Below are 23,161 nucleotides of genomic sequence, written 5' to 3' on the forward strand. Positions count from 1 at the left end.
AACAATTGTGTCTTTCCATTCCTGTAATAAACCGAATATATTTCGCTACAAGCTGATGGCCTCAGTAAGTACAAAGCGTCCGATATTTCTTTTACTGAAACTTTGTTTTTTTTTTCATTTACCATTTTAGCTGGCTATGAAAGGTCCGCCTGGCCCGGTGGGTCTGACAGGACGGCCCGGTCCCCTCGTAAGTATCTTCCAGGATTGTTTCTGCTGCATGATATGATTCACCTATTTCATCACCATATAAAGAAGTCATTCCGAGTCGCAAAGTCTCGGTTTGTGAGATCCGTGAAATCTGATTGGTCGGTGGCGTCTATTGAAATAGATGTAATGTGCAACAACACGCGGCTAATGTGCAATGTTTCACTTTGTCCTACATAAGGATCTGTCATTACCCCCCCGTAACATGAAATGTACAATGGCTCCTCGAGTTGGAATTCATCGCTCAGAAGAAGTGTTATTATTTTCTAGGGTCCTCCCGGGTCGCAAGGTCCAAAGGGTGACTATGGAGACAATGGTCCTCCGGTGAGTTCTTCTATACTTACACTTTGTATTATTGTTACATACAAGGTTATATTTTACAAGGTCACGTAGCACCCTCTTGTTCATGTCACCCTGTGGTGTGAGGGATGGTCGTCAGGCCACGTAGCTCCTCCTGAATGTGTCACCCTGTGGTGGGAGGGACAGACTCCATGTCACATAGCTCCTCCTAAATGTGTCACCCTGTGGTGGGAGGGACAGACTCCATGTCACATAGCTCCTCCTAAATGTGTCACCCTGTGGTGGGAGGGACAGACTCCATGTCACATAGCTCCTCCTAAATGTGTCACCCTGTGGTGGGAGGGACAGACTCCATGTCACATAGCTCCTCCTAAATGTGTCACCCTGTGGTGGGAGGGACAGACTCCATGTCACATAGCTCCTCCTGCCCGTGTCACCCTGTGGTGGGAGGGATGGACTTCAGGCCCCATAGCTCCTCCTGCCAGTGTCACCCTGTGGTGGGAGGGACAGACTCCATGTCACATAGCTCCTCCTGAATGTGTCACCCTGTGGTGGGAGGGACAGACTCCATGTCACATAGCTCCTCCTAAATGTGTCACCCTGTGGTGGGAGGGACAGACTCCATGTCACATAGCTCCTCCTAAATGTGTCACCCTGTGGTGGGAGGGACAGACTCCATGTCACATAGCTCCTCCTGCCCGTGTCACCCTGTGGTGGGAGGGATGGACTTCAGGCCACATAGCTCCTCCTGCCAGTGTCACCCTGTGGTGGGAGGGGCAGACTCCATGTCACATAGAACCTCCTGCCCGTGTCACCCTGTGGTGGGAGGGACAGACTCACATAGAACATCCTGAATGTGTCACCCTGTAGTGGGAGGGGCAGACTCCATGTCGCATAGCTCCTCCTGCCCGTGTCACCCTGTGGTGGGAGGGACAGACTCCATGTCACATAGAACATCCTGAATGTGTCACCCTGTAGTGGGAGGGGCAGACTCCATGTCGCATAGCTCCTCCTGCCCGTGTCACCCTGTGGTGGGAGGAACAGACTCCATGTCACATAGCTCCTCAGGGGTTGAATGTCACAGTATTGTTGAGTGTTGTTTCCTGTAAATTTGCGTATTAATTATACTCTATGAACGTAATGTTCACAGGGTCCGCGTGGCTTCCAAGGCATCGTGGGTCCCTCAGGAAAGTTCGGGAAAAGAGTGAGTATGAGGCGGGCGTGCACATTCCCTCGTCGCCTTATTTATAGGTTTTCCTTTATATTTGTGTCTTGCTGCATTTTCTGGTAAAGCTCTTTTATTGCCTTTTATCTCTCGTTTCACCATTTTTCATATATTTTGCTTTCCACGCGAGTCATTTTTTTTTTGTTCCTGTCTCAGGGACGCAGCGGAGCAGACGGCGGGCGCGGTATGCCGGGAGAAACCGGAATTAAGGTTGGACATGATTCTTTTCTCATGTGATTGCTGAGACTCTGTGAGTGACAGGACTAAAATCCAATGAATGAAAGGGGCGGGACCTTCATTGGCTTTTTTTTACTTCCTGTGAATTAAACCGACTCTATCTGATTCGCTGCAGATTCCAATGTACTTAGAATGCTCTGCTGTGCAAATACTGAGCAGCTCTGTGGGCCTGTCACCGCCCATCTCCTCTACCACCACCATTGGTTCATCATTGTGAAGGACATGTTCACTAACCAATGGTGAACTACAGGAGGTGAAAGGGGCGCGCCAGAGCCAGCAACCTCAGGGGCTGATCCTTATTTGCCTACCAGAGCATCCGAGAAGCACTGGATACAAGAGTGCTCTGCTGTGCAAAGGGACCATCAATGGGCAGCGTGTAGGGAGCCGTAGAACCATGGAGCCCTCAGCAAGAAAAAAGAAAACCAAGCAGTAGGGACCTGGAGGAGCTTGGTCTTTAGTGGAAGTCTTTCTTGTAAGATATGAGATCTACCCATAGGTATGAGATAAAAGTGGCATTCTATGGTTACTTAGAATACTCCGCTGTGCAAATACTGAGCGGCTCCTTAGGCCCGTCACCGCCCATCTCCTCTCCCACCACCATTGGTTCATCATTGTGAAGGACATCTTCACTAACCAATGGTGAACTACAGGAGGTGAAAGGGTCGCGCCAGAGCCAGCAACCTCAGGGGCTGATCGTTATTTGCCTACCAGAGCATCCGAGAAGCACTGGATACAAGAGTGCTCTGCTGTGCAAAGGGACCATCAATGGGCAGCGTGTAGGGAGCCGTAGAACCATGGAGCCCTCAGCAAGAAAAATTAAAATTTAGTCTCCTTGGGCAGCACATTATATGCCTACGCCTATGAGGAAACAAGGATATGGGATGATAGAGTTGGGTTTATCACATTGGAAAGAGGGTGAGGATGGAGGGCTGGGGAGGGGGGTGGAATTGGTTGGAGAGAATAGGAATGAAAGGATGGTGGATTGCATTGTTAAATAAGGAAATGTACAATGTAGGGTTGATGGTTATGTATTTTTTGAAAATTAATAAAAAGGAATTGAGATAAAATAAAAAGTCAAAAAGAAAACCAAGCAGTAGGGACCTGGAGGAGCCTGGTCTTTAGTGGAAGTGGAAGACCATCCAGTGTCTGGTGGATGGTCAACCAATAAACCAAAGCTCTCTCAATCTCTGTAGTCCCCCCCAGAAGCTTCCAGCACTGCTCAACTCCTCTTGCCTTACCTTTTCCACTGACGTAAATACCAACGTGCCAGGCGATGGTGGTGTCTGAGGGCAGCTGCTGCCTCGTACTTACACTCTCTCATCGGTGAGTATGAGACGGTGGGGAACAGAGACACATTGGCTGGACACCTCTTGTCTTGCTGCCCCATGCCATAAGAGGAGTGGCGTAACAATCGTCATAGCGACCCAAGCGGCCGCTATGGGGCCCGGGCACAGGGGGGCCCGGCCAGGGCATCCCTCTGATGCCGTGTGGGCCGCCTGGGTCCCTATGGCATATAAGGGTGCTGGCTGTCACTGACAGAGCTCAGCAGCGGCTGTGAAGATCACTGACAACCTGCCAGTGACATGTACAGCGGCCGCGGCACGTTTTCCCTAATACGGGGCCCTGTGATTTCTAGTTACGCCCCTGCATAAGAGTGTGGTGAAAGTGCTGGAGTGCTTTTTTTGGTACTCTCAGAATACACAGATGGAAGAAAGTCATCTCTCCATCTCCGCTCAGAACCTCCCGCGGGTGGAACCTGTATAAGTTATGGACATTTATACACCCAACTTATTCATTGTATCAACAAATGGAGAATTATCATTTCTACTAGAAACCCATCTCTGATCAGATCAATGTGATTGCGCAATAAAATTTAAATAATTAGTGATAGAAATGAGTAATTACTGTGCTCACCCTTGTATCATGGAATTGCTAATTGGAGCATTCCAGTATCTTTGTCCACCCCATCCTACTCAATGATACTGCACTCATCACACAGACTTCTATTACAGGGAAGGACTGGGGGGGGTCATGCCAGACCAGCTCTGTTACATTACGATTGCCTTTCTCATCTTATATAACATGGAGGAACCATTGACATAACATTTGGGTCTCAAGGAACCCCCCCCCCCCCCCAGTAATAATGACTTTATCTACAGCTCAGGGTACATTGGCATGAACAGTAAGTTTAGATAGAAGAATACAGATGGTGGCATACTTAAGGGGGTTGCGCTACAGAACACAAATATTTTTAGTGATGATGATGAAAAGAAGCAAATAATAATAATGGTCAGAAAAGAAATGCAGATAGTGAAAACTGTAGTTTTTCATGGGGGTCAGTGGGAAGGAAGCTCCTTACAGATAGCTAACAGATCATTGATACCAGTGGCAGAAATTGTTTATTTGTCAAGGAACCCCTAGCTAGCTATGGCAGAACCCTAGTTGGGAAAGGCTGCATTGCATGGTGTACTGGGTCTAATGTTGGGCCCTTTTGGACTGCACAGTCATATTTAGACTCCCTGCACATCTGTAGTACAGGAAAATGGAGGTTGTTACTAGAAAAGTCTATCGGACTCCATACCTGTTTCTGTAACTTCAATTGGCCTTCAACATCTGGCCTTTGTGAAATGTACCCCTAGTCACAGTTTGCTCTATCAATAAGACATGATACATAGCTGAATCCTATAATAACCACATCTGCCCATGTGTGCAGTTATCATATTTACGTGAAAAGGATATGGCGGGGATTTGGGGACTGATGGCGGCCCGGATTATAGAGATATGGTCATCATATGGGTATGGGATATGGCTGTCTGAGCTGGATATCATACGATATGTCCGTCTTGGGTTATGTAGCAGTTCCGAATCTTTCAATGTAAAGGTTTCCAGCTTCGTCCATTCTGTAAGCCTCCAATTAATAGGTCTTTATAATATTTCACACAGGGAGACCGTGGATTTGATGGCTTGCCAGGACTTCCAGGAGAGAACGGCCACAAAGTAAGTACAGAAGCTAATAATCCGAAGCGGCACGCTGATAAGTTCGCCTACAAAAAAAGACGGCTACGCTCAACTGCGAGAACAAACACGTGAATTTCTTTCTGGCTTGTAATGCCAAAGCAACAATATGTGCATGGCCTGAATGATGACAATCTTGTTCTTTTCTCTGCCACAGGGAGATATGGGGGGCTCGGGCCCGCCTGGGCCATCTGGAAAAAATGGAGACAAGGTAACCTAGTAAAGAGAGAACATATCTCGCATGAAAAGTTGTGTACTCCAACCTGCTGCAACTCTTGCTTGGCATGTGTTATGAACATAGATGAAGCCGCAGTACATTTTAAGCCCTGGTCATTGAGACCAGCCTGACAATGGGCTACAAAAACAATACATGATTCATTGCTGGCACATTGTTCCCTTTGAAAAGTTTCCTTCAAGGATCTTTTCTGCGTGGGAAGAACCCTAGATGAGTACCGTAGATTACCACATTTTGGCCAAATACCGTGCAAAGTCCAGTGACTTGTTTACCTAATAGACACAGGTTAGGGTGGCTGTGACACATATGTTAGGGGTAAGGGTTTATAATTAGAGGAGAAGCAAATTAAGGACAGTTGTGCTTTCCTAGCTTTGTGGTGACAGTTTGGTGAAGACCCTTTTCTGTTCCGCCATGACTATCCCCTGTGTACAAAGCCAGCTCCATACAGACACGGTGTGACCAGTTTGGTGGAGGAACTTGAGTATCCTGCACAGAGCCCCGACCTCAACCCTACTGAACACCTTTGGGATGAATTGGAACGCTGACTGTGAGCCAGCTCTTCTCATCCAATGTCAGTACCTGACCTCACAAATGGGACAAATTCCCCCAGACGCCCTCCAAAATCTTGTGGAAAGTCTTCCCAGAAGAGTTGAGCCAGCTCCATAAAGACATGGTATTACCAATGTGGTGTGGGGGAACTCAAGTGTCCCGCACAGAGCCCTGACCTCAACCTTTGGGACACCAAATTGGAAGACTGATTGTGAGTCAGGTCTTCTCATCCAACGTCAGCACCTGACCTCACAAATGGGCACAGAGTCTCACAGACACCCTCCATAATGTTGAGGAAAGTCTTCCCAGAAGAGTGGAGGATGTTACAGTCACAAAGGGGGGTGGAGCCACTCCATAATAATGTCCATGGTTTTGGAATAGGATGTTCAAGCTCATATACTGTAGGTGTGATGGTCAGGTGTCCTCAGACCTTTGACCATATAATAGTATATATAATATAATGCCATATAATAATATGTTTTGACCATATAAAAGTATATTACTGCTTATTACAGGGTAACATATATTGTTCTTCAGCATCATGAAAATGATAAAATATCTCTATTGGAAAAAAATAACACAACTTTACAGTATGTTTTGTATTGTGTCAGGTTTGTAATAAGTTCTCCTTTTTTTCAGGGTTCTCCCGGACCTTCCGGGCCCGCTGGTTCTCCCGGAGAAGCTGTAAGTACCTTTATCGCCTCTTCCAAGTGCATTTGCAATAACCCCCAGCCTACCTTATCCTAAATAGAAAGAGTGAGAATGTATAACTAACAATACAGATCTCAGACATTCTTATCTCTGGTCTACTAGTGTTCACCAAAAGGAAGTACAGGAGGCCTTACCAGGCACTACCGATGTCCATACTATGGCAAACCATGGTCAATATTACACCAGAATAGTGGTAACCTAAATACAAAATTGAGTACCCTAGTACTGTATATAGTATAGGAAGAAGACTTACACCTTATATTAAAATGGCAATGGGTACAAATTCCATTCATTTTATTGAATATACATAAACAGGAGTACGCGGTCCAGTTTTGGTCACCGGTACTGAGAAGGGATGTCCTTGAACTGGAGAGAGTCCAGCGGAGGGCAACCAAACTAATTAGGGGAATGGAGGACCAGAGCTATGAGACGAGGAGGAGGGGATGGTGGACCAGAGCTATGAGACAAGGGGGAGGGGGAGGGAATGGAGGACCAGAGCTATGAGATGAGGCTTCTGACCTTAAACATGTTTACGCTGGAATTAAGGAGATTAAGGGGGGATATGATTTTCATGTACAAGATGTTCAATGGTGACAGCAACATTGGCAACAAACTGTTTGAGATTAACTCCATTACAAAGACTAGAGGCCGCCACCTAAAGTTGGTGGAGAAAAAATTCCAGCACAAGGGGCGAAGAGGGTTCTTTACAGTAAGAGCGGTTAGGGTCTGGAACTCGCTGCCATCGGCCGTCATCTCAGCCAAGAGTGTAGATTTGTTCAAGAAACGTTTGGACAATTTCTTGAGGGACCGTAATATCCGGGGGTACCAGTATCCCTAAGAATGAGATGATGAGTGGACCTATATGGGTTGGACTTGATGGACGTATGTCTTTATTCAACCCCAAATACCATGTAACTATGTAACTATGTAACTAGGTGTGAAACCCAATGTGACTTGTTTATGTTCATGAAACTTTTTTTATAAATGGATATTATTTATCTGATAAGAGGTAAATAAGCATTACGTTTCTTCATTCAGGGTGCACGGGGCTTGGTTGGTCCTCGAGGTCCCCCTGGCCCACCAGGTCAGCCAGGTGTAAGCGGAATTGATGGCGCTCCAGGTCCAAAAGGAAACCAAGTAAGTAGATTGTTTATGTTACAAATTTTTCTGCTTCATGACATTTATTTATTTTTGTGTATGCAACCCTGTCTGTCTACTCCTCAGCTCGCCCCTTCGGTCTCCTCATGCCCTGCCCTGAGCTACACTGCCAACCTTGTCCCAAATATCACCCAATTAATCTTATTTGCTCCTCCCAAGACCTCCTGCTCTCTTGATCCCTTGTGACCTCCTCCCATGCTCACTTCCAGGACTTCTCCAAATTCTATGTGTTTCTTTTTTTCTGCTTCATGACATTTATTTATTTTTGTGTATGCAACCCTGTCTGTCTACTCCTCAGCTCGCCCCTTCGGTCTCCTCATGCATCACCAATTTAGTAACTGACATAATCAGTGCGGATGTCACACCACTCAGTGTCCGCCACCCCTCTCTGCCAATCCCTCCACTGGCTTCCATCTCCCGCCCCTCTCTGCCCATCTCTCCATTGGCTTCCATCTCCCACCCCTCTCTGCCCATCTCTCCATTGGCTTCCATCTCCCACCCCTCTCTGCCCATCTCTCCATTGGCTTCCATCTCCCACCCCTCTCTGCCCATCTCTCCATTGGCTTCCATCTCCCACCCCTCTCTGCCCATCTCTCCATTGGCTTCCATCTCCCACCCCTCTCTGCCCATCTCTCCATTGGCTTCCATCTCCCACCCCTCTCTGCCCATCTCTCCATTGGCTTCCATCTCCCACCCCTCTCTGCCCATCTCTCCATTGGCTTCCATCTCCCACCCCTCTCTGCCCATCTCTCCATTGGCTTCCATCTCCCACCCCTCTCTGCCCATCTCTCCATTGGCTTCCATCTCCCACCCCTCTCTGCCCATCTCTCCATTGGCTTCCATCTCCCACCCCTCTCTGCCCATCTCTCCATTGGCTTCCATCTCCCACCCCTCTCTGCCCATCTCTCCATTGGCTTCCATCTCCCACCCCTCTCTGCCCATCTCTCCATTGGCTTCCATCTCCCACCCCTCTCTGCCCATCTCTCCATTGGCTTCCATCTCCCACCCCTCTCTGCCCATCTCTCCATTGGCTTCCATCTCCCACCCCTCTCTGCCCATCTCTCCATTGGCTTCCATCTCCCACCCCTCTCTGCCCATCTCTCCATTGGCTTCCATCTCCCACCCCTCTCTGCCCATCTCTCCATTGGCTTCCATCTCCCACCCCTCTCTGCCCATCTCTCCATTGGCTTCCATCTCCCACCCCTCTCTGCCCATCTCTCCATTGGCTTCCATCTCCCACCCCTCTCTGCCCATCTCTCCATTGGCTTCCATCTCCCACCCCTCTCTGCCCATCTCTCCATTGGCTTCCATCTCCCACCCCTCTCTGCCCATCTCTCCATTGGCTTCCATCTCCCACCCCTCTCTGCCCATCTCTCCATTGGCTTCCATCTCCCACCCCTCTCTGCCAATCCCTCCACTGGCTTCCATCTCCCACCCCTCTCTGCCAAAACCTCCACTGGCTTTCATTCCCCACCCCTCTCTACCAATCTCTTTCCTGGCTTCCACTCGCCCAACTAGGCTAACAATACAAAGCCATCCACAACTCTGCCCTGAGCTACACTGCCAACCTTGTCCCAAATATCACCCAATTAATCTTATTTGCTCCTCCCAAGACCTCCTGCTCTCTTGATCCCTTGTGACCTCCTCCCATGCTCACTTCCAGGACTTCTCCAGCGCCTCTCTCTTCTTCTGGATCTCCCCACCCCAGAATGCAAAGATATCTCCTCATCTGTCCACTACAGGCCATCCCTGAAATCTCAGTTCAAGCCTCTCCCACCTCCAGCTAACAACTGAACTTGTACTTCCTCCATCAACCCATCCCCCCTAAGTTATTACCTTTTGTACCACTTGCCCCTCCCTTTTAAATTGTAAGTTCTTAGATCATGGCCCTCACAACCCTCTCATTTTGAACTGTGTTGTGTGTGTAGTGTCTCCCCTTATATTGTAAAGTGCTGCGCAATCTGTTGGTGCCATATAAATCCCGTATAATAATAATAATAATACTACTGTAGGCCCATTGTGGGTCATGAGCAAGGGCCTGTGTGGAGTGGAGAAAAGAAATGCCTCCAAGTCAGCTATATATACATTGTAAGCAATTGTCAAACAATTCATCCCCCACACATCTCCCTCCTCATGTATCACTGGCCCCTCCCTTTTAGATTGCAAGCCCTCAGGGGCAGGGCCCTCCTTACCATCTTGTCTTGAATTGTATTGTGATTGTAATGTCTTCCTTATATTGTAAAGCGCTGCGCAAACTGTTGGCGCTCTATAAATCCCGTATAATAATTGTAAGCAGTTTAGCGCAGCTATTGTAGATCCTTGCCTACTTCTGATGTGGAGATGAGGTCTTTCCAGTGTATATAATCAGAGCCAAGTCGGGGGGGGGGTCTGCCCTGATGTTGGTCCTCTGAGTTGTAGATTGAGTTGAGGAGGTGAATTCCCTATACTCCTCAGCTCCATCTAGTGGCCGCAATGTGGTATTATATTGGGGCCCTAAAAAGAAGACATACAGTATCTAAGAACATTAGTTTTTGTGTCTATGTGACAATCATGCAGAATCCACGCCTTCATACCATGGCTTTATGTCTGTTGGCACCTTAATTTCCTGCCTTTGATACATTTTAACAACTTATTGTTTCCTTTCAAACCCAATAGGGCATTCAAGGAGAGAGTGGACCAAATGGACAACAAGGAAACCCAGGATCTCATGTAAGAATCTGACAGACGTATTCAAGTGCCTAAAAACTTCATTTACAATTAATAATTTGCAGAACTCCTGTTTATGACAAACTGATTTCCCACCCTAGTCATTCATGTCCTTATTATTGGATTTGGATTTTCCAGCTCCGCCCACCTTACAAGACCTTTATGAGAGGGGTTTTACTCTCTACCTCTCCGTCTCTCGTATCTAATAGGGGTCTACTGTGGGGGGGATTAGAAGAGCGATATTGGAAGCTCCTGTGACTAGGGCCGGATTTACTCTGTCTGCTGCCCCATGGCCAGGTCCCTCAGTGCGCCCCCCTACCCTCCAACTCCCCCCCCCATGGAGAAAGGCAGACCTGCAGGCTGCATACAAAACAAGCATCAGCTTCCCCGCTGTACATTTACGGTGCCCGGAACTGCATGTCCCCAGCATCGGAGATTGGAATTCCACACCCCTGCTGCCCCTCTACTCCCTGCTGCCCCTCTACTCCCTGCTGCCCCAAGGCTGGGCCTTGGTTGGCCTTGTGGGAAATCCGGCCCCGTCTGTGACCTGATCTCTTATAAATAAGGTAGCTTGGTTTCAATCCACGACATATCCCTTGCTCACATACCTAGACACCTAGACGTCAGACCTACTCTTCATATTTTTTGGATTTCTTTAATTACAGGGAACCTTTTGAGGCTACTAGAGTCTTACCATATGTGCACTTTCAGTATGAGTATTTCTATGCATTGGTTGCTCATAATTCTAGGAGTATCTCTTTTATGAAGTCATTAATTATATGGAATATATTGGAACCAAGAGCTGCTCAATTAAAACAAAAGTGAGGGAACCCAGGTGGGCCTCAAAGAAGTTCTGTAGGGCAGAGGTCTGTGGGGTAACGGTAACGGTAACTCCTTCAATCATATCATTATATACATGTATGGAGATTGAGACCCAGTGGACATTTTGTTCAGGTTATACCTCTCTACATTTGTAGTAAATAACTTTAGGCCACCCTATGGAATTGTATTTATGATACATATGTTGACAGCCCTTCCATTTCTTTTTACAGGGTTTACCTGGACCTCAGGGTCCCATTGGAATGCCAGGGGAGAAGGTAAGTGCTGGCATTTTTTTTTTTTAGTTTGCAGAAGAACATGTGCCCTCGGCATTGGGAGGGTGTCCCCGTGCCGATGAGCCCCCCTTGTGAATGAGTAAGGGGTGTGCAGGACCCCCACCGACCCGCCGCAATAAAAAAAAGTCCCGCTGCAACGACCCCCATCCGAAACCGACGAAAACTCGCCGCAAAAATGGCATTCAGTCCGAAAATAAACAGATGGGCGGAGCTAGACGTGATGACACGGCTTGCTCCGCCCATTTGACACTCGCATCTGTCAAATGCTGCATAGCATTCGGGAACTCCCCAATACTATTCATGAGTTTACGAATGCTATTCGGGTCTGTGAACCGAGGTGTGATAATGCTTTTCAGATGACACCTCAGCTCACTAACTCTATACCAAGCATATACATCCATATACCATGCCTCCATATACCCATATACTTTAGCCATCTATATCTAAAGGGGTACAGGTAATATACAGGGGTACAGGTAATATACAGGGGTACGGGTAACATACAGGGGTACAGGTAATATACAGGGGTACGGGTAACATACAGGGGTACAGGTAATATACAGGGGTACGGGTAACATACAGGGGTACAGGTAATATACAGGGGTACGGGTAACATACAGGGGTACAGGTAATATACAGGGGTACGGGTAACATACAGGGGTACAGGTAATATACAGGGGTACGGGTAACATACAGGGGTACAGGTAATATACAGGGGTACGGGTAACATACAGGGGTACAGGTAATATACAGGGGTACGGGTAACATACAGGGGTACAGGTAATATACAGGGGTACGGGTAACATACAGGGGTACAGGTAATATACAGGGGTACGGGTAACATACAGGGGTACAGGTAATATACAGGGGTACGGGTAACATACAGGGGTACAGGTAATATACAGGGGTACGGGTAACATACAGGGGTACAGGTAATATACAGGGGTACGGGTAACATACAGGGGTACAGGTAATATACAGGGGTACGGGTAACATACAGGGGTACAGGTAATATACAGGGGTACGGGTAACATACAGGGGTACAGGTAATATACAGGGGTACGGGTAACATACAGGGGTACAGGTAATATACAGGGGTACGGGTAACATACAGGGGTACAGGTAATATACAGGGGTACGGGTAACATACAGGGGTACAGGTAATATACAGGGGTACGGGTAACATACAGGGGTACAGGTAATATACAGGGGTACGGGTAACATACAGGGGTACAGGTAATATACAGGGGTACGGGTAACATACAGGGGTACAGGTAATATACAGGGGTACGGGTAACATACAGGGGTACAGGTAATATACAGGGGTACAGGTACTCCTAGAATGAGATCCTAATAGGTTGGACTTGATGGACTAATGTCTTTATTCAACCTCAAATACTATGTAACATATTCTATAGGAATAGATGGTAGTGTTTAGTCACGTTCAACTGGACTTGTTCTGTAATGTTTGGAAGAGGTATGGAAGAGTCCATCTACCTCAAACTGGAACACTCATCTCCAAACACGTTTGAGGGCCCTTCAACACCACCTGTCATCCACACATAATGCCTTTTTAACACCTCTACCCCTGACATTGTGACAACAATTCACACCTTCAGCCATGTCAATCGAGGAATTAACACTTATGAAGACCTCCTGACACAAAGGACGACATTATGTAACCAGAACAGGGGGGGGTTCCACAACTTTCAAACCTCCCATACTGTTTTTGGACAGACAACAATCTAACAAATTCCATGGTGATTGGATAAAGGTGTCTGAGCTACCTGCCTGGATATCAGTGCTGGGGTATGTTCCTGACCCTCACTGGAACTGATAAAGTGGCATGGAGAAGATACGCAATGTCATAACATAACAGAACAAGTCCAGTTCAGCGTGACTAACTACTACTAGCTGTACCATGGCCTGGAGAAATGAGAACCCTAACAGACAGCTATAGGAGTCCTTGCCACTGTTGCCACTGTTGAAGAGTTTCCTGTGAGATTTTCCCTCACTTCCTTCCACTCCTAGAGAAATCATTCTCACCAGGACAGGAAGGAACTCTTTAACCTACCCACCGACATCATTAAAAACCCATAACTGGCCTTTTAATAAAAGCGTCCGTCCATCTCCGCCTTCACAGCCCACCCCAATACTGTGACTTATCATCCTGATCGGCCCCCGCCGTCCTACAGACACTGTTACCAGCTTCAAGCCCTTATCACTGATCAGTTGTTGGGCCTTGCTGGCTTTTAGACCCTCAGTCATCTTGTCATTAGAAGGTTTTGTCTGATACATTGTATAAATAATTGACGGATGCAATATTTTTTTTTTGTATTTTCTTTCCCCACAGGGGCCAGCGGGAAAGCAAGGCATATCTGGGTTGGCTGGATCTGATGGCCCTCCGGTGAGTTACAATTATTGTATATTATACAGGGATGTGTAGTATAATGTACTAGGGATGTCCCGATAGTGATACTAGTATCGGTATCGGGCCGATACCGGGCATTTTGTACTTGTGAAAATGCCCCGATTCCTAATGCCGATACCGGCCCTTTAAATTTTCAAACAGCAGCGGCCGCCCGAGTTCCCGCGTTTATGGGGACCTCGGCAGCCTGCAGGGGACCTGCACATAGCTGTCCATGGCAGTGCCTGTCCAGTTCTTTATCTCCTCCTACTCCTTCCCGGCGCAGGCAAAGCCATAGACAGCCCCGGGGGCGAAACTACCGCCCCAGGGCTAGAAGCTGGGGGTTCCTGCCACACACTGATGGGGGGGACTGGACGTGGCAGCAGCCACTGCAGATGTCCACGTCGTCCCAAGTGAGATCGACACGCAGCCTGGTGAGAGGAATTCTGCTTTGGGGACATGTATTCGCAGAACACATGTCCCCAAAGCAGAATACTATTCTGCCTTAGGAACATGTGTTCTGCTGTGGGGTCATGTGTTCTACTATGGGGACAAGCAGGGGGCGTAACTAGAAATCACAGGGCCCCATAGCAAAATTCTGTATGGGGCCCCGTGATTGCTAGTTATGCCACTTGCAGAGCCCACCATAGACTATCTATGGTGGGCTCTGCAAAGTCTCAGTTACGCTGTACGCTTCTTACCTGTCACCTCCGTGGTCGCCGCCGCCGGGCCCCCGCCTCCTCTTCCGTTCCTGGGCTCCGCCTCCTTCTATCGACGGGCCCCGCCTCCTCTTACATCACTGGCCCCACCTGCTCTTAGATCGCTGGCCAGTGATGTGAGAGGAGGCGGGGTTGCTGTTAGGCCGGGCCCCGCCTAACTTTACTGCAAACACCGATGTAACCGGCCTATTCTGCCGCATCTGCTGGCTGTCACTGACACAGCTCCGCAGCGGCTGTGAGGGGGGAACGTTCTCCTTCACAGCAGCTGCTGAGCTATGTCAGTGACAGCCAGCACCCGAGACGCCATAGCGACCCAGGCGGCCCACACGGCATCAGAAGGATGCCGGGCCCCCCTGTGCCCGGGCCCCATAGCGGCCGCCTGGGTCGCTATGTCGATTGTTACGCCACTGGGTACAAGTGTTGTTTTGGAAAGAAATGTCACATGTCCCTTTAAGAAAAAGTATCGGTAATTGGTATCGGCAAGTACATGAGGGAACTTGTACTTGGTCTTAAAAAAGTGGTATGGGGACATCCCTATAATTTACCTAACTTAAAATAAAGATCATTGAAAAAACATAATATAAAGGCCCGTTGTTGGATATCAAGTGTGGAAGTGCATCCTGTGCGTTTGTATCTATAACATCTTGCCATGCCTTACAGTGAACTTGTATGCTTAAACGTCTGATTTTTTTTGGTCCATGTGAAGGTGGGGTGTCGTCCTTCTTCTCATTCAGATCTATTGCTAGAGGTGTAAAGAAAGAAGTTATATTCATGCTGAACGTATTCGGTTTAATTATAATAAAGGCATCCGTCCATCTATGTCCCAAGCCCCTCCCCCCCAGTCTCACTTCTGCTCGTTCATTGATTGATGATTGTTGCCACATACTAGAGGTTTGGATCGGCTCCATTAAGGTGAATATAAATAAATCGACATATTCCGTATCTGCTAGACATGTGCACTGCCAAAAAATTCGTTTAGTTTCGTTTCGTTTTAAATTCGGATTTGTGTTATTTCGTTTTTCAGGATTCGGGTGTGAAAGTCAATTCGGATTTGGACACAATTCGGTAGCGTTAGTACGAACGTTCGTTTCGTTTTCTTTTCTTATTAGTTTCTTATTCGTTTCGTTCGTTCCTTTGCAGCAAAAGTGACATTTGAGGGGGAAAAAATATTTTTCTCCTTCTCTAATGTCAATGAGCCCAACGCTGTTTCGGCTAATCAGTTCTGGCTTGCACGGCTGATTCACTTCGGTCAGCCGAAACACGATCTGCAGAAGGACTTTGACAACATCGGGATCGGCTGAGCCGAAGCTCCGGCAACTCACCCGCTGCTGTTCGCCCCCCTATTCTCATATATTCTCATAGGCCCTGTTCACATTGAGCGATTTATCGCGTGGTAATTCCCGCGACATCGCGGCTATTTACCGCGCGATATCGCTCTCCAATGCAGCTCAATGGGGCAAAGGGTCCTGCTGTCGCGGGTCGTGTGTCGCTACAGCAGGACCCTTTTTGGAGCCGATTTTGCCGCCATTCAAGCTTGCTCAATGCAAGCATTTGCGCGATATTGCGCAAAATGCAAATCGCGCGGCAAACGCGCCATTTGCGAATCGCCAAGTGTGAATGGGGGCCATAGGGTCTGAATGGCAGTGAGTGAATAGCTGAATGCGGCCGAGCGGCATTCGGTTCGGCTATCTTGCACGGTACCTCCGCGGTACCGAGCAGAATAGAAAATCAATGAAAAGAGTTTAAAAACAAAGGTTGAAAAAATATTTTTAAAATGTAAATAAATAGTAAAATTTAAAAATAAAGATTTTAAAAAAACAAAAAACAATTGGACGGAGCCAGCAGTGACAGCTAGTTCCTCCCCAACTGTTTCCTATTGGCCGGAACCTGCGAGAGTCTTTCTAGCAGGTTCCAGTCCAGAACGGATCCAGTCGCAGGTCCCGGGCCAGTTCCAGAACGGAACCAGTCGCAGGTGCCGGGCCAATGAATAACAGTTGGGCGGAGCCGTGCGTGACCTCATGGCCGGCTCCGCCCAGTTGTTGTTTTTTAATGACAAATCAGCGTCCCCGGGTCATTTGGGGGCGCTGATCTGTCGTCAAATAGTTACATAGTATTTGAGGTTGAATAAAGACATTAGTCCATCAAGTCCAACCTATTAGGATCTCATTCTTAGGAGTACCTGTACCCCTGTATGTTACCTGTACCCCTGTATGTTACCTGTACCCCTGTATGTTACCTGTACCCCTGTATATTACCTGTACCCCTGTATGTTACCTGTACCCCTGTATATTACCTGTACCCCTGTATATTACGGTCCCTTAAGAAATCGTCCAAAAGTTTCTTGAACCGTCCCGCATTCTTTGCTGAGATCGCCGCCTGTGGCAGTGAGTTCCGGACCCTAACTGATCTTACTGTGAAGAACCCCCTTCGCCCCTTGTGCTGGAATTTTTTTTCCACCAATTTTAGGTGGTGGCCTCTAGTTTTTGTAATGGAGTTAATTGAGATCACGGTTGGCTCCGCCCAACTGTCCTTTATTGGGCTTACGGCTGGCCTTCGGCAGGCCGTTCACCCCCCTTCGGGTGTCAATTCGGCTCAGTCGAGCCGAAGCTTCGGCTTGGCTGAGACCTGCTCGGCACCTTCGGCAGCTGTACGGGTGAATAGCCCGTACAGCGGCCCTTCGGTTCGACTGAAACGAAGGCCTCCGGCGGCCGAAGAGAGCCAAAGGATCAGCCGAAGCTACGGCCGGACCCTTCGGCACATTTGTGAATAACCCCCTTAGATGGGTGAAAATGAGCTGTATCTCTTTAACACCATTATGTGTATGTATAGCCTGTATGTATATCGAGGTGTCAGGGATACCGGCACAGGTGACCCCACACCTGCGCAGGTACCCACACAGGCAGACCAAACACTTATGACCACACCGGACAGGGCAGAATGTATTATATACAGTTTAATAAACAGCAAAACTAAACAACACCCAAAAGCAAACATAAATAAGTAACATCAACCAGACTACAAGCAGGTAATGGCAACAGGAGGACAAGCAGGTAATGGCAACACGAGGACAAGCAGGTAATGGCAACAGGAGGAAAGGCAGGTAATGGCAACAAGAGGTGTCTAGGACTGCAAAATGGGTAACCGGGCTCGGGACACAAACAGGGTACAGGACTGGTAACAGGACTCTGGACGGAAAGCAGGAAACAGGAAACGATACTGAGCCCTCATCCTGACTGCAGGGAGGGTTTAAATATCGTCCCAGGAAGCACCAGGTGATGGCTAAGTACTGGCAGCTGGGAGACACCCGCAGGTGAGTACTGGAGCTGCAGGTCTCAGCTCCTGCGCCACCTAGAGGCGCTCTGGATCCTAACACGAGGTCCCAAAACACGGAATGGAATTTTTCCACACAGACTATACTAAAATAATTAGAAATGCCGTGATTTACATTTGGTCTCCATGAAATCGGCATTCTTTGTAATAAGCTCGGTCTCCAGTCTTTGTAATCAGTCAGCAACAGGAAATGAGACTCTACGTTGACTCGCCTTGAAAATAACCCATAGCAAGCCGAAATGTGGCCATCTTTTATAATAAGAGCCCGTATACTGAGGACACCGGGGTACGCCCAGGCTGATCTAATGGGGATATGTGAGGGATTAGTCTCCTGGTACATGGCACTGGCATGTATTTGGCAGCTTGGCTGATGTTCTGGTGCCATTAAATCTACAGGACTTCATTCCACGCTCGGTGCCAGCATAACGTCCTGTGTTGGTTGGTCTGACATCAAAAGCAGCTAACGATAAATGATTCTGTATCGTTTAGTCGGGTGTGCTTTCTGGTCGGTGCCAGATTGGGGTAGGCTTTCGCTTCCTAAGCTAGTTGCCGAGTCCCCCACTTGTGATTTACCCTGAATTCCTGGAAGTTTTCCCATGTACCGAACCTTTGGCTTTGGCATTAGAAATCCCTGTCTACAGTGTACCTTGTGCTGCGCTTTGTTCTTGGAAATCCCTGTCTACAGTCTGCCCTGTGCTTCGCTTTGTGGAAGTCTTCAGCCTGTCCCTAACCTTTGATTTGTACCCTGTACCTGTTAGGTGAGTTGGGTGGACCTAGGGATTGTGACCTGGGGTCAGCACGCAGCCAAAGCCCATCACCATCAGGAGCTCTGGCGAATACCGGCTGGCCCTTAGATTCCACATCCTGGGGGACCCCATGCCACCTACTCAGCATCCCGTGCCACCCACTCAGCATTGCAGCTGCTTGTACTCCAGCTCTGGGGGTTGTCAGCCTACACAGCTTGGAACCTTTTCTCTAAGTGTCCCTGCCAGTGTAGTGAAAAGGGTCCACATACCTCACTCCAGTTCATACCCGTGAGCCCCGATCCGTGACAAGTGCGAGTGAACTTTTCTACATTCATTTACTAATTCCAATCAGGACACTATGTCCCTGAGCTTGCGTGGGTTTCCTCCCACACTCCAAAGACATGCTGGAAGGTTAATTGGCTCCTGTATGCATGTGAGATAGGGACCCTAGACTGTAAGCTCCTTGAGGGCGGGGACTGATGTGAATGTGCTCTATGTAAAGCTCTGTGGAAACTGTCGGCGCTCTATAAATACCTGTAATGCATAATAAAAAAATAAAGTACATCATGGTGTCCACATAGGGTGAGGAGCCACCAGCAGACACCATGATAACACCAATCAGGGCCATCTTTAATATTGATTGGACCCTAGGCAAACATTTTCTCGCCCCCACCCCCCGCGCCTCTAACAGCAACGCCATGCCCCCATCACGCCCCTGCCTCCAGCAACATCCCCCTCCTGCAAAGCAGATAGGAGGAGACATCAGAGGGAGACGTGACATCACGCGGTCACGCAGCAGGGGCGGAGCAACACTATGCAACACACACAGGGACCATGGGGAACAGACGTAGCCACCCCTCCAGAAGGAAGGAGAGTGTCAGAGATGATTGGAGGATCTCCAGCCGAGTGATACACAGATAAGATACATTGTTGTTCAGAGTTCCGGGACTGGAATGGATTTTAGGATTGAACTCCTGGGTTTGGTGTCAATTTAAGGTAAGGGGAAGCGTCTAAACTCCAAACTTTCTGGCCCAGAGGGGATGAGAATAGTTGGCCGGAAAGGTTTTTGATGATTGGGTAATAATATAAAAGTTCCGGACTCGTCATATGATTGACATCTGTCTGTGGGAACCCTTCAACATGTTATTTGTTTCTTGTTTTCAGGGACATCCGGGAAGAGAGGGGCCTGCTGGAGAGAAGGGCGTCCTGGTGAGTCCTCCATTACTACAATCTATCAGAGGAGATGGATGAGAACACGTGGGGCCCATCCCAAATATAGAGAAGACCTTCATTCCAAGCTTCTCATTATGTCATGGATGGAGGGCGATAAGGGGGACAAGCTGTATGGAAATTATTATAACTGTTCCTCTGTAGACCACCCACATGTGAGGCTGAGGCTCCATGATTGAAAGAACTGAAATCCAATGAATGAAAGGGGCGGGGCCAGGGACAGTGAGGCTGGGGGAGGGGAGCCCTAGATGAAGCTCCCAGTGTGCAGCGACATCAGAGGAGAGGGGAGGAGCCGGTACAACTGTGCAAGACTGAAGGGGAGGATGGAGGTCAGATATAAGACTGAAGGGGAGGACGGAGGGCAGATATAAGACTGAAGGGGAGGACGGAGGTCAGATATAAGACTGAAGGGGAGGACGGAGTTCAGATATAAGACTGAAGGGGAGGACGGAGGTCAGATATAAGACTGAAGGGGAGGACGGAGGTCAGATAGAAGAATGAAGGGGAGGACGGAGGTCAGATAGAAGACTGATGGGGAGGACGGAGGTCAGATAGAAGACTGAAGGGAAGGACGGAGGTCAGATAGAAGACTGAAGGGGAGGACAGAGTCCAATCGCTCTGGTATGGGATGGATTCATGTGTTGGACTTGTCTATGGTCTCCATATCTTGTTTCTTTGGCTCTACATATCTACAAATAACCGTTGTCCTCTTTTGTCTCTAGGGTCCCCCGGGCTCACCTGGTCCTATAGGATATCCCGGCTCTCGAGGAGTGAAGGTACATGGGGAACATATCATTGGTGGTCAGACTGCTGTATAGGGGCGGGTCTCCTGTTTGTGACTCGCTAGGACCATTAAAGTGGATTGAACCCCAAGGACAAGATTTGGATGCGTTGCAGCTTCCCGGTCCTTAGATGTGGCGGCTGCATTTGTTTCCTTTTTATAGGATTGTTTGTCTGTATTTCCTCTGGTGATGCTGCCAATAACACACTTCCTGTCCTGGGATGACAACACTCACTGCACTATGTCGGAGAATCGTTGCCACCTTAGGAAGAGAAGTATATTGGGAAGGAACGTGTAGGCTGCCATTGCTGGCCCATCCTATAAATGCTGATCGCCTGGCTTCCATGCTGATCATATTGCAGAAATATGTGTAGCGCCTCCTTGACTTTGGGGGAGCTGACATGTCTTCGTTCTCAGGGATGAGTCCTTAGCCGGTATAGGGATGTGAAAGCAACATTGGGCGCCAGTCACTTAAGGGGTTTCTAATACTTTATTCAACGCACTGCAAAATTAGGCAGAAGATTAGGGCTGCGGACATCTCGAACAAGGTGGAACTCCAGACTCGCCGACTACTTTCCAGTGTAGAGGGCCTTCAAACTGAGAATGTGGTGACACTGTGTCAGAGAACCGTAGCTAGTCAGCAGACGTGATTGAGATGTCCCCTGGGTGAGACACCACACTTCTCTCTAATGTCCAAGCCCATCCTGGCTTCTCTGGTACCTCCAGCAGATGAAGTTCCTCCCCGGTTCTCCATCCCAGGAACTATTCCGGACCCCGACTGGGTCCACGGCTGACCACCTCCAGGCTTCAGGCCTGGTCAGAGAGCTCACACTTAACGCACCCTCCCCCAGGCAGGAGGTGCATCAATTCCAACTGGTCCCCCAGAAGGAGACTTTCACATGGTCAGTCTCGGATATTTATGTCCTCAGCATGAACCACTGGCCATGAACCTCCTGGTGATTGGGTAGATATCCATAACATTCCACTATTGGTTGCTCTAGGGCATGGTCACCCCCAGCAGCAGGCACATGCAATCAATAAAAGAACACTTAGGGAAAGCCGATTGAGTTCAGAATGTAACCATCCAGACTGGACACAGTCCTAGCACAACTCAATTTAGGCAGTCACCCCACTTAGGGCAAGGTGGCTACTAGGGATGCACCAATACCGGCATTTCGTTATCGAGTACAGATATGCTTTTTTTCGGTACTCGCCGTGACCGAATGCGGAGTACGGGAAGTCCCATTCAGGAAGCCAAGCGGCGTGTAACCCAGCTTCCCGCCACCCAGCTTCCCGATTAGCAGGGAAGCCGTCCCCATGCTTATCACTATGTGATGAGAAAGCATGGAGCCGGCTTTCTGGCCAATCAGGAAGCCGGGCACTGTGTAATGACGCTGCGCCTGCCTTCCTGATTGGCCGGGAGGAGGTGACAAGGGAGCATGAAGCCTGCTTCCTGACCAATCAGAAAACTGGGCGCCGCGTCGTTACACGGCGCCTGGCTTCATGATTGGCCAGCTTCCGAGCAATCATGATGCCGGGCAGTGCATCATTACACGCTGCCCGGCTTCCTGATTGGCCGGGAAGCCGCCTCCATGCTCTCTCGGCCAATCAGGAAGCCGGGCAACGTGTAATGAAGTGCTGCCCAGCTTCCTAATGCCGGAAGTATCGGGCTAGGCATCGGAGCATTTGGGCGAGTACAAATACTCTGCATCGGCACCGATACCGATACTAGTATTGGTATCGGCACATCCCAAGTGGCTACACATGTTTTTCCTCACTGACCCGGAACAAGTATGGACATCGGGAGTTATAACTTCCTATTCCAGGTCACTGATCCAAAGTATCATCTCTACATCCATGATGGAGGTCAGCAATGGCCCCCTCTGTGCATCACTCCAACCCACTGGACACATCCTACTGTACTGTACCTAATGCCGGGTATCCCTCAGTATCACAAAGGGCTGGAAAAGTAGAACAGAACAAGACCTGAATTCTGAAATCAGGCTTCCAATGTTTTTTATCCTGATCTATTTTAGATTGACTTTGCTACTTTGTTTTTCAGGGAGCCTTCGGCGTTAGAGGACTGAAGGGGAGCAAAGGAGAAAAGGTGAGCGGATGTTCACTCTGATGTAGAATCCCGTATCCCGGCGATGTTTTTTTCTGGTCCGTTCCCGAAGTCAGGAAAGAAGGAAGGCGACCTGCTGATATCGCAGGCGTGGTCAACTATTCAGATCTCCCGCGGCCATTTTGTGCTCCGGGGAAAACAACTAAATACGTGGTTGGAATATATTGTCGAAGTGAACTGATTTACCTGTCGAAGAAATTGTAATTCTGCTCAGCTAGTTTTGTGCTCTAGGAACTGCTGTCAGGAAGCATCGCCAGGTCCTGGACCTCTCGGTAGTTAGGCAGTACAGCCAGGCAGTAGTTAGGACCACCACAGTTAGGCAGTACAGCCTGGTCCAAGTCATGGGGGGCTAGTCAAACTGGGCTCCT

At 48.5% G+C, this 23,161-nt stretch overlaps 1 protein-coding gene across 1 annotated transcript in view; it reads left to right on the top strand.

The window, feature by feature from the left end:
- Positions 1-23,161, top strand: part of LOC108795736 (collagen alpha-1(XI) chain-like) — a 57,673-nt gene that overhangs the window by 14,500 nt on the left and 20,012 nt on the right. The window contains exons 8-21 of the mRNA XM_018567023.1: positions 131-187; positions 475-528; positions 1,655-1,708; positions 1,886-1,939; positions 4,910-4,963; positions 5,139-5,192; positions 6,405-6,449; positions 7,515-7,613; positions 10,290-10,343; positions 11,393-11,437; positions 13,809-13,862; positions 19,822-19,866; positions 20,610-20,663; positions 22,731-22,775. Coding sequence (XP_018422525.1) covers positions 131-187; positions 475-528; positions 1,655-1,708; positions 1,886-1,939; positions 4,910-4,963; positions 5,139-5,192; positions 6,405-6,449; positions 7,515-7,613; positions 10,290-10,343; positions 11,393-11,437; positions 13,809-13,862; positions 19,822-19,866; positions 20,610-20,663; positions 22,731-22,775 — 768 coding nt within the window. The remainder of the gene's footprint in view (positions 1-130; positions 188-474; positions 529-1,654; positions 1,709-1,885; positions 1,940-4,909; positions 4,964-5,138; positions 5,193-6,404; positions 6,450-7,514; positions 7,614-10,289; positions 10,344-11,392; positions 11,438-13,808; positions 13,863-19,821; positions 19,867-20,609; positions 20,664-22,730; positions 22,776-23,161) is intronic.

Source organism: Nanorana parkeri, unplaced genomic scaffold, assembly GCF_000935625.1.
Source record: "Nanorana parkeri isolate BGI_ZX_2015 unplaced genomic scaffold, ASM93562v1 scaffold1000, whole genome shotgun sequence".
Classification (NCBI taxonomy): domain Eukaryota; kingdom Metazoa; phylum Chordata; class Amphibia; order Anura; family Dicroglossidae; genus Nanorana; species Nanorana parkeri.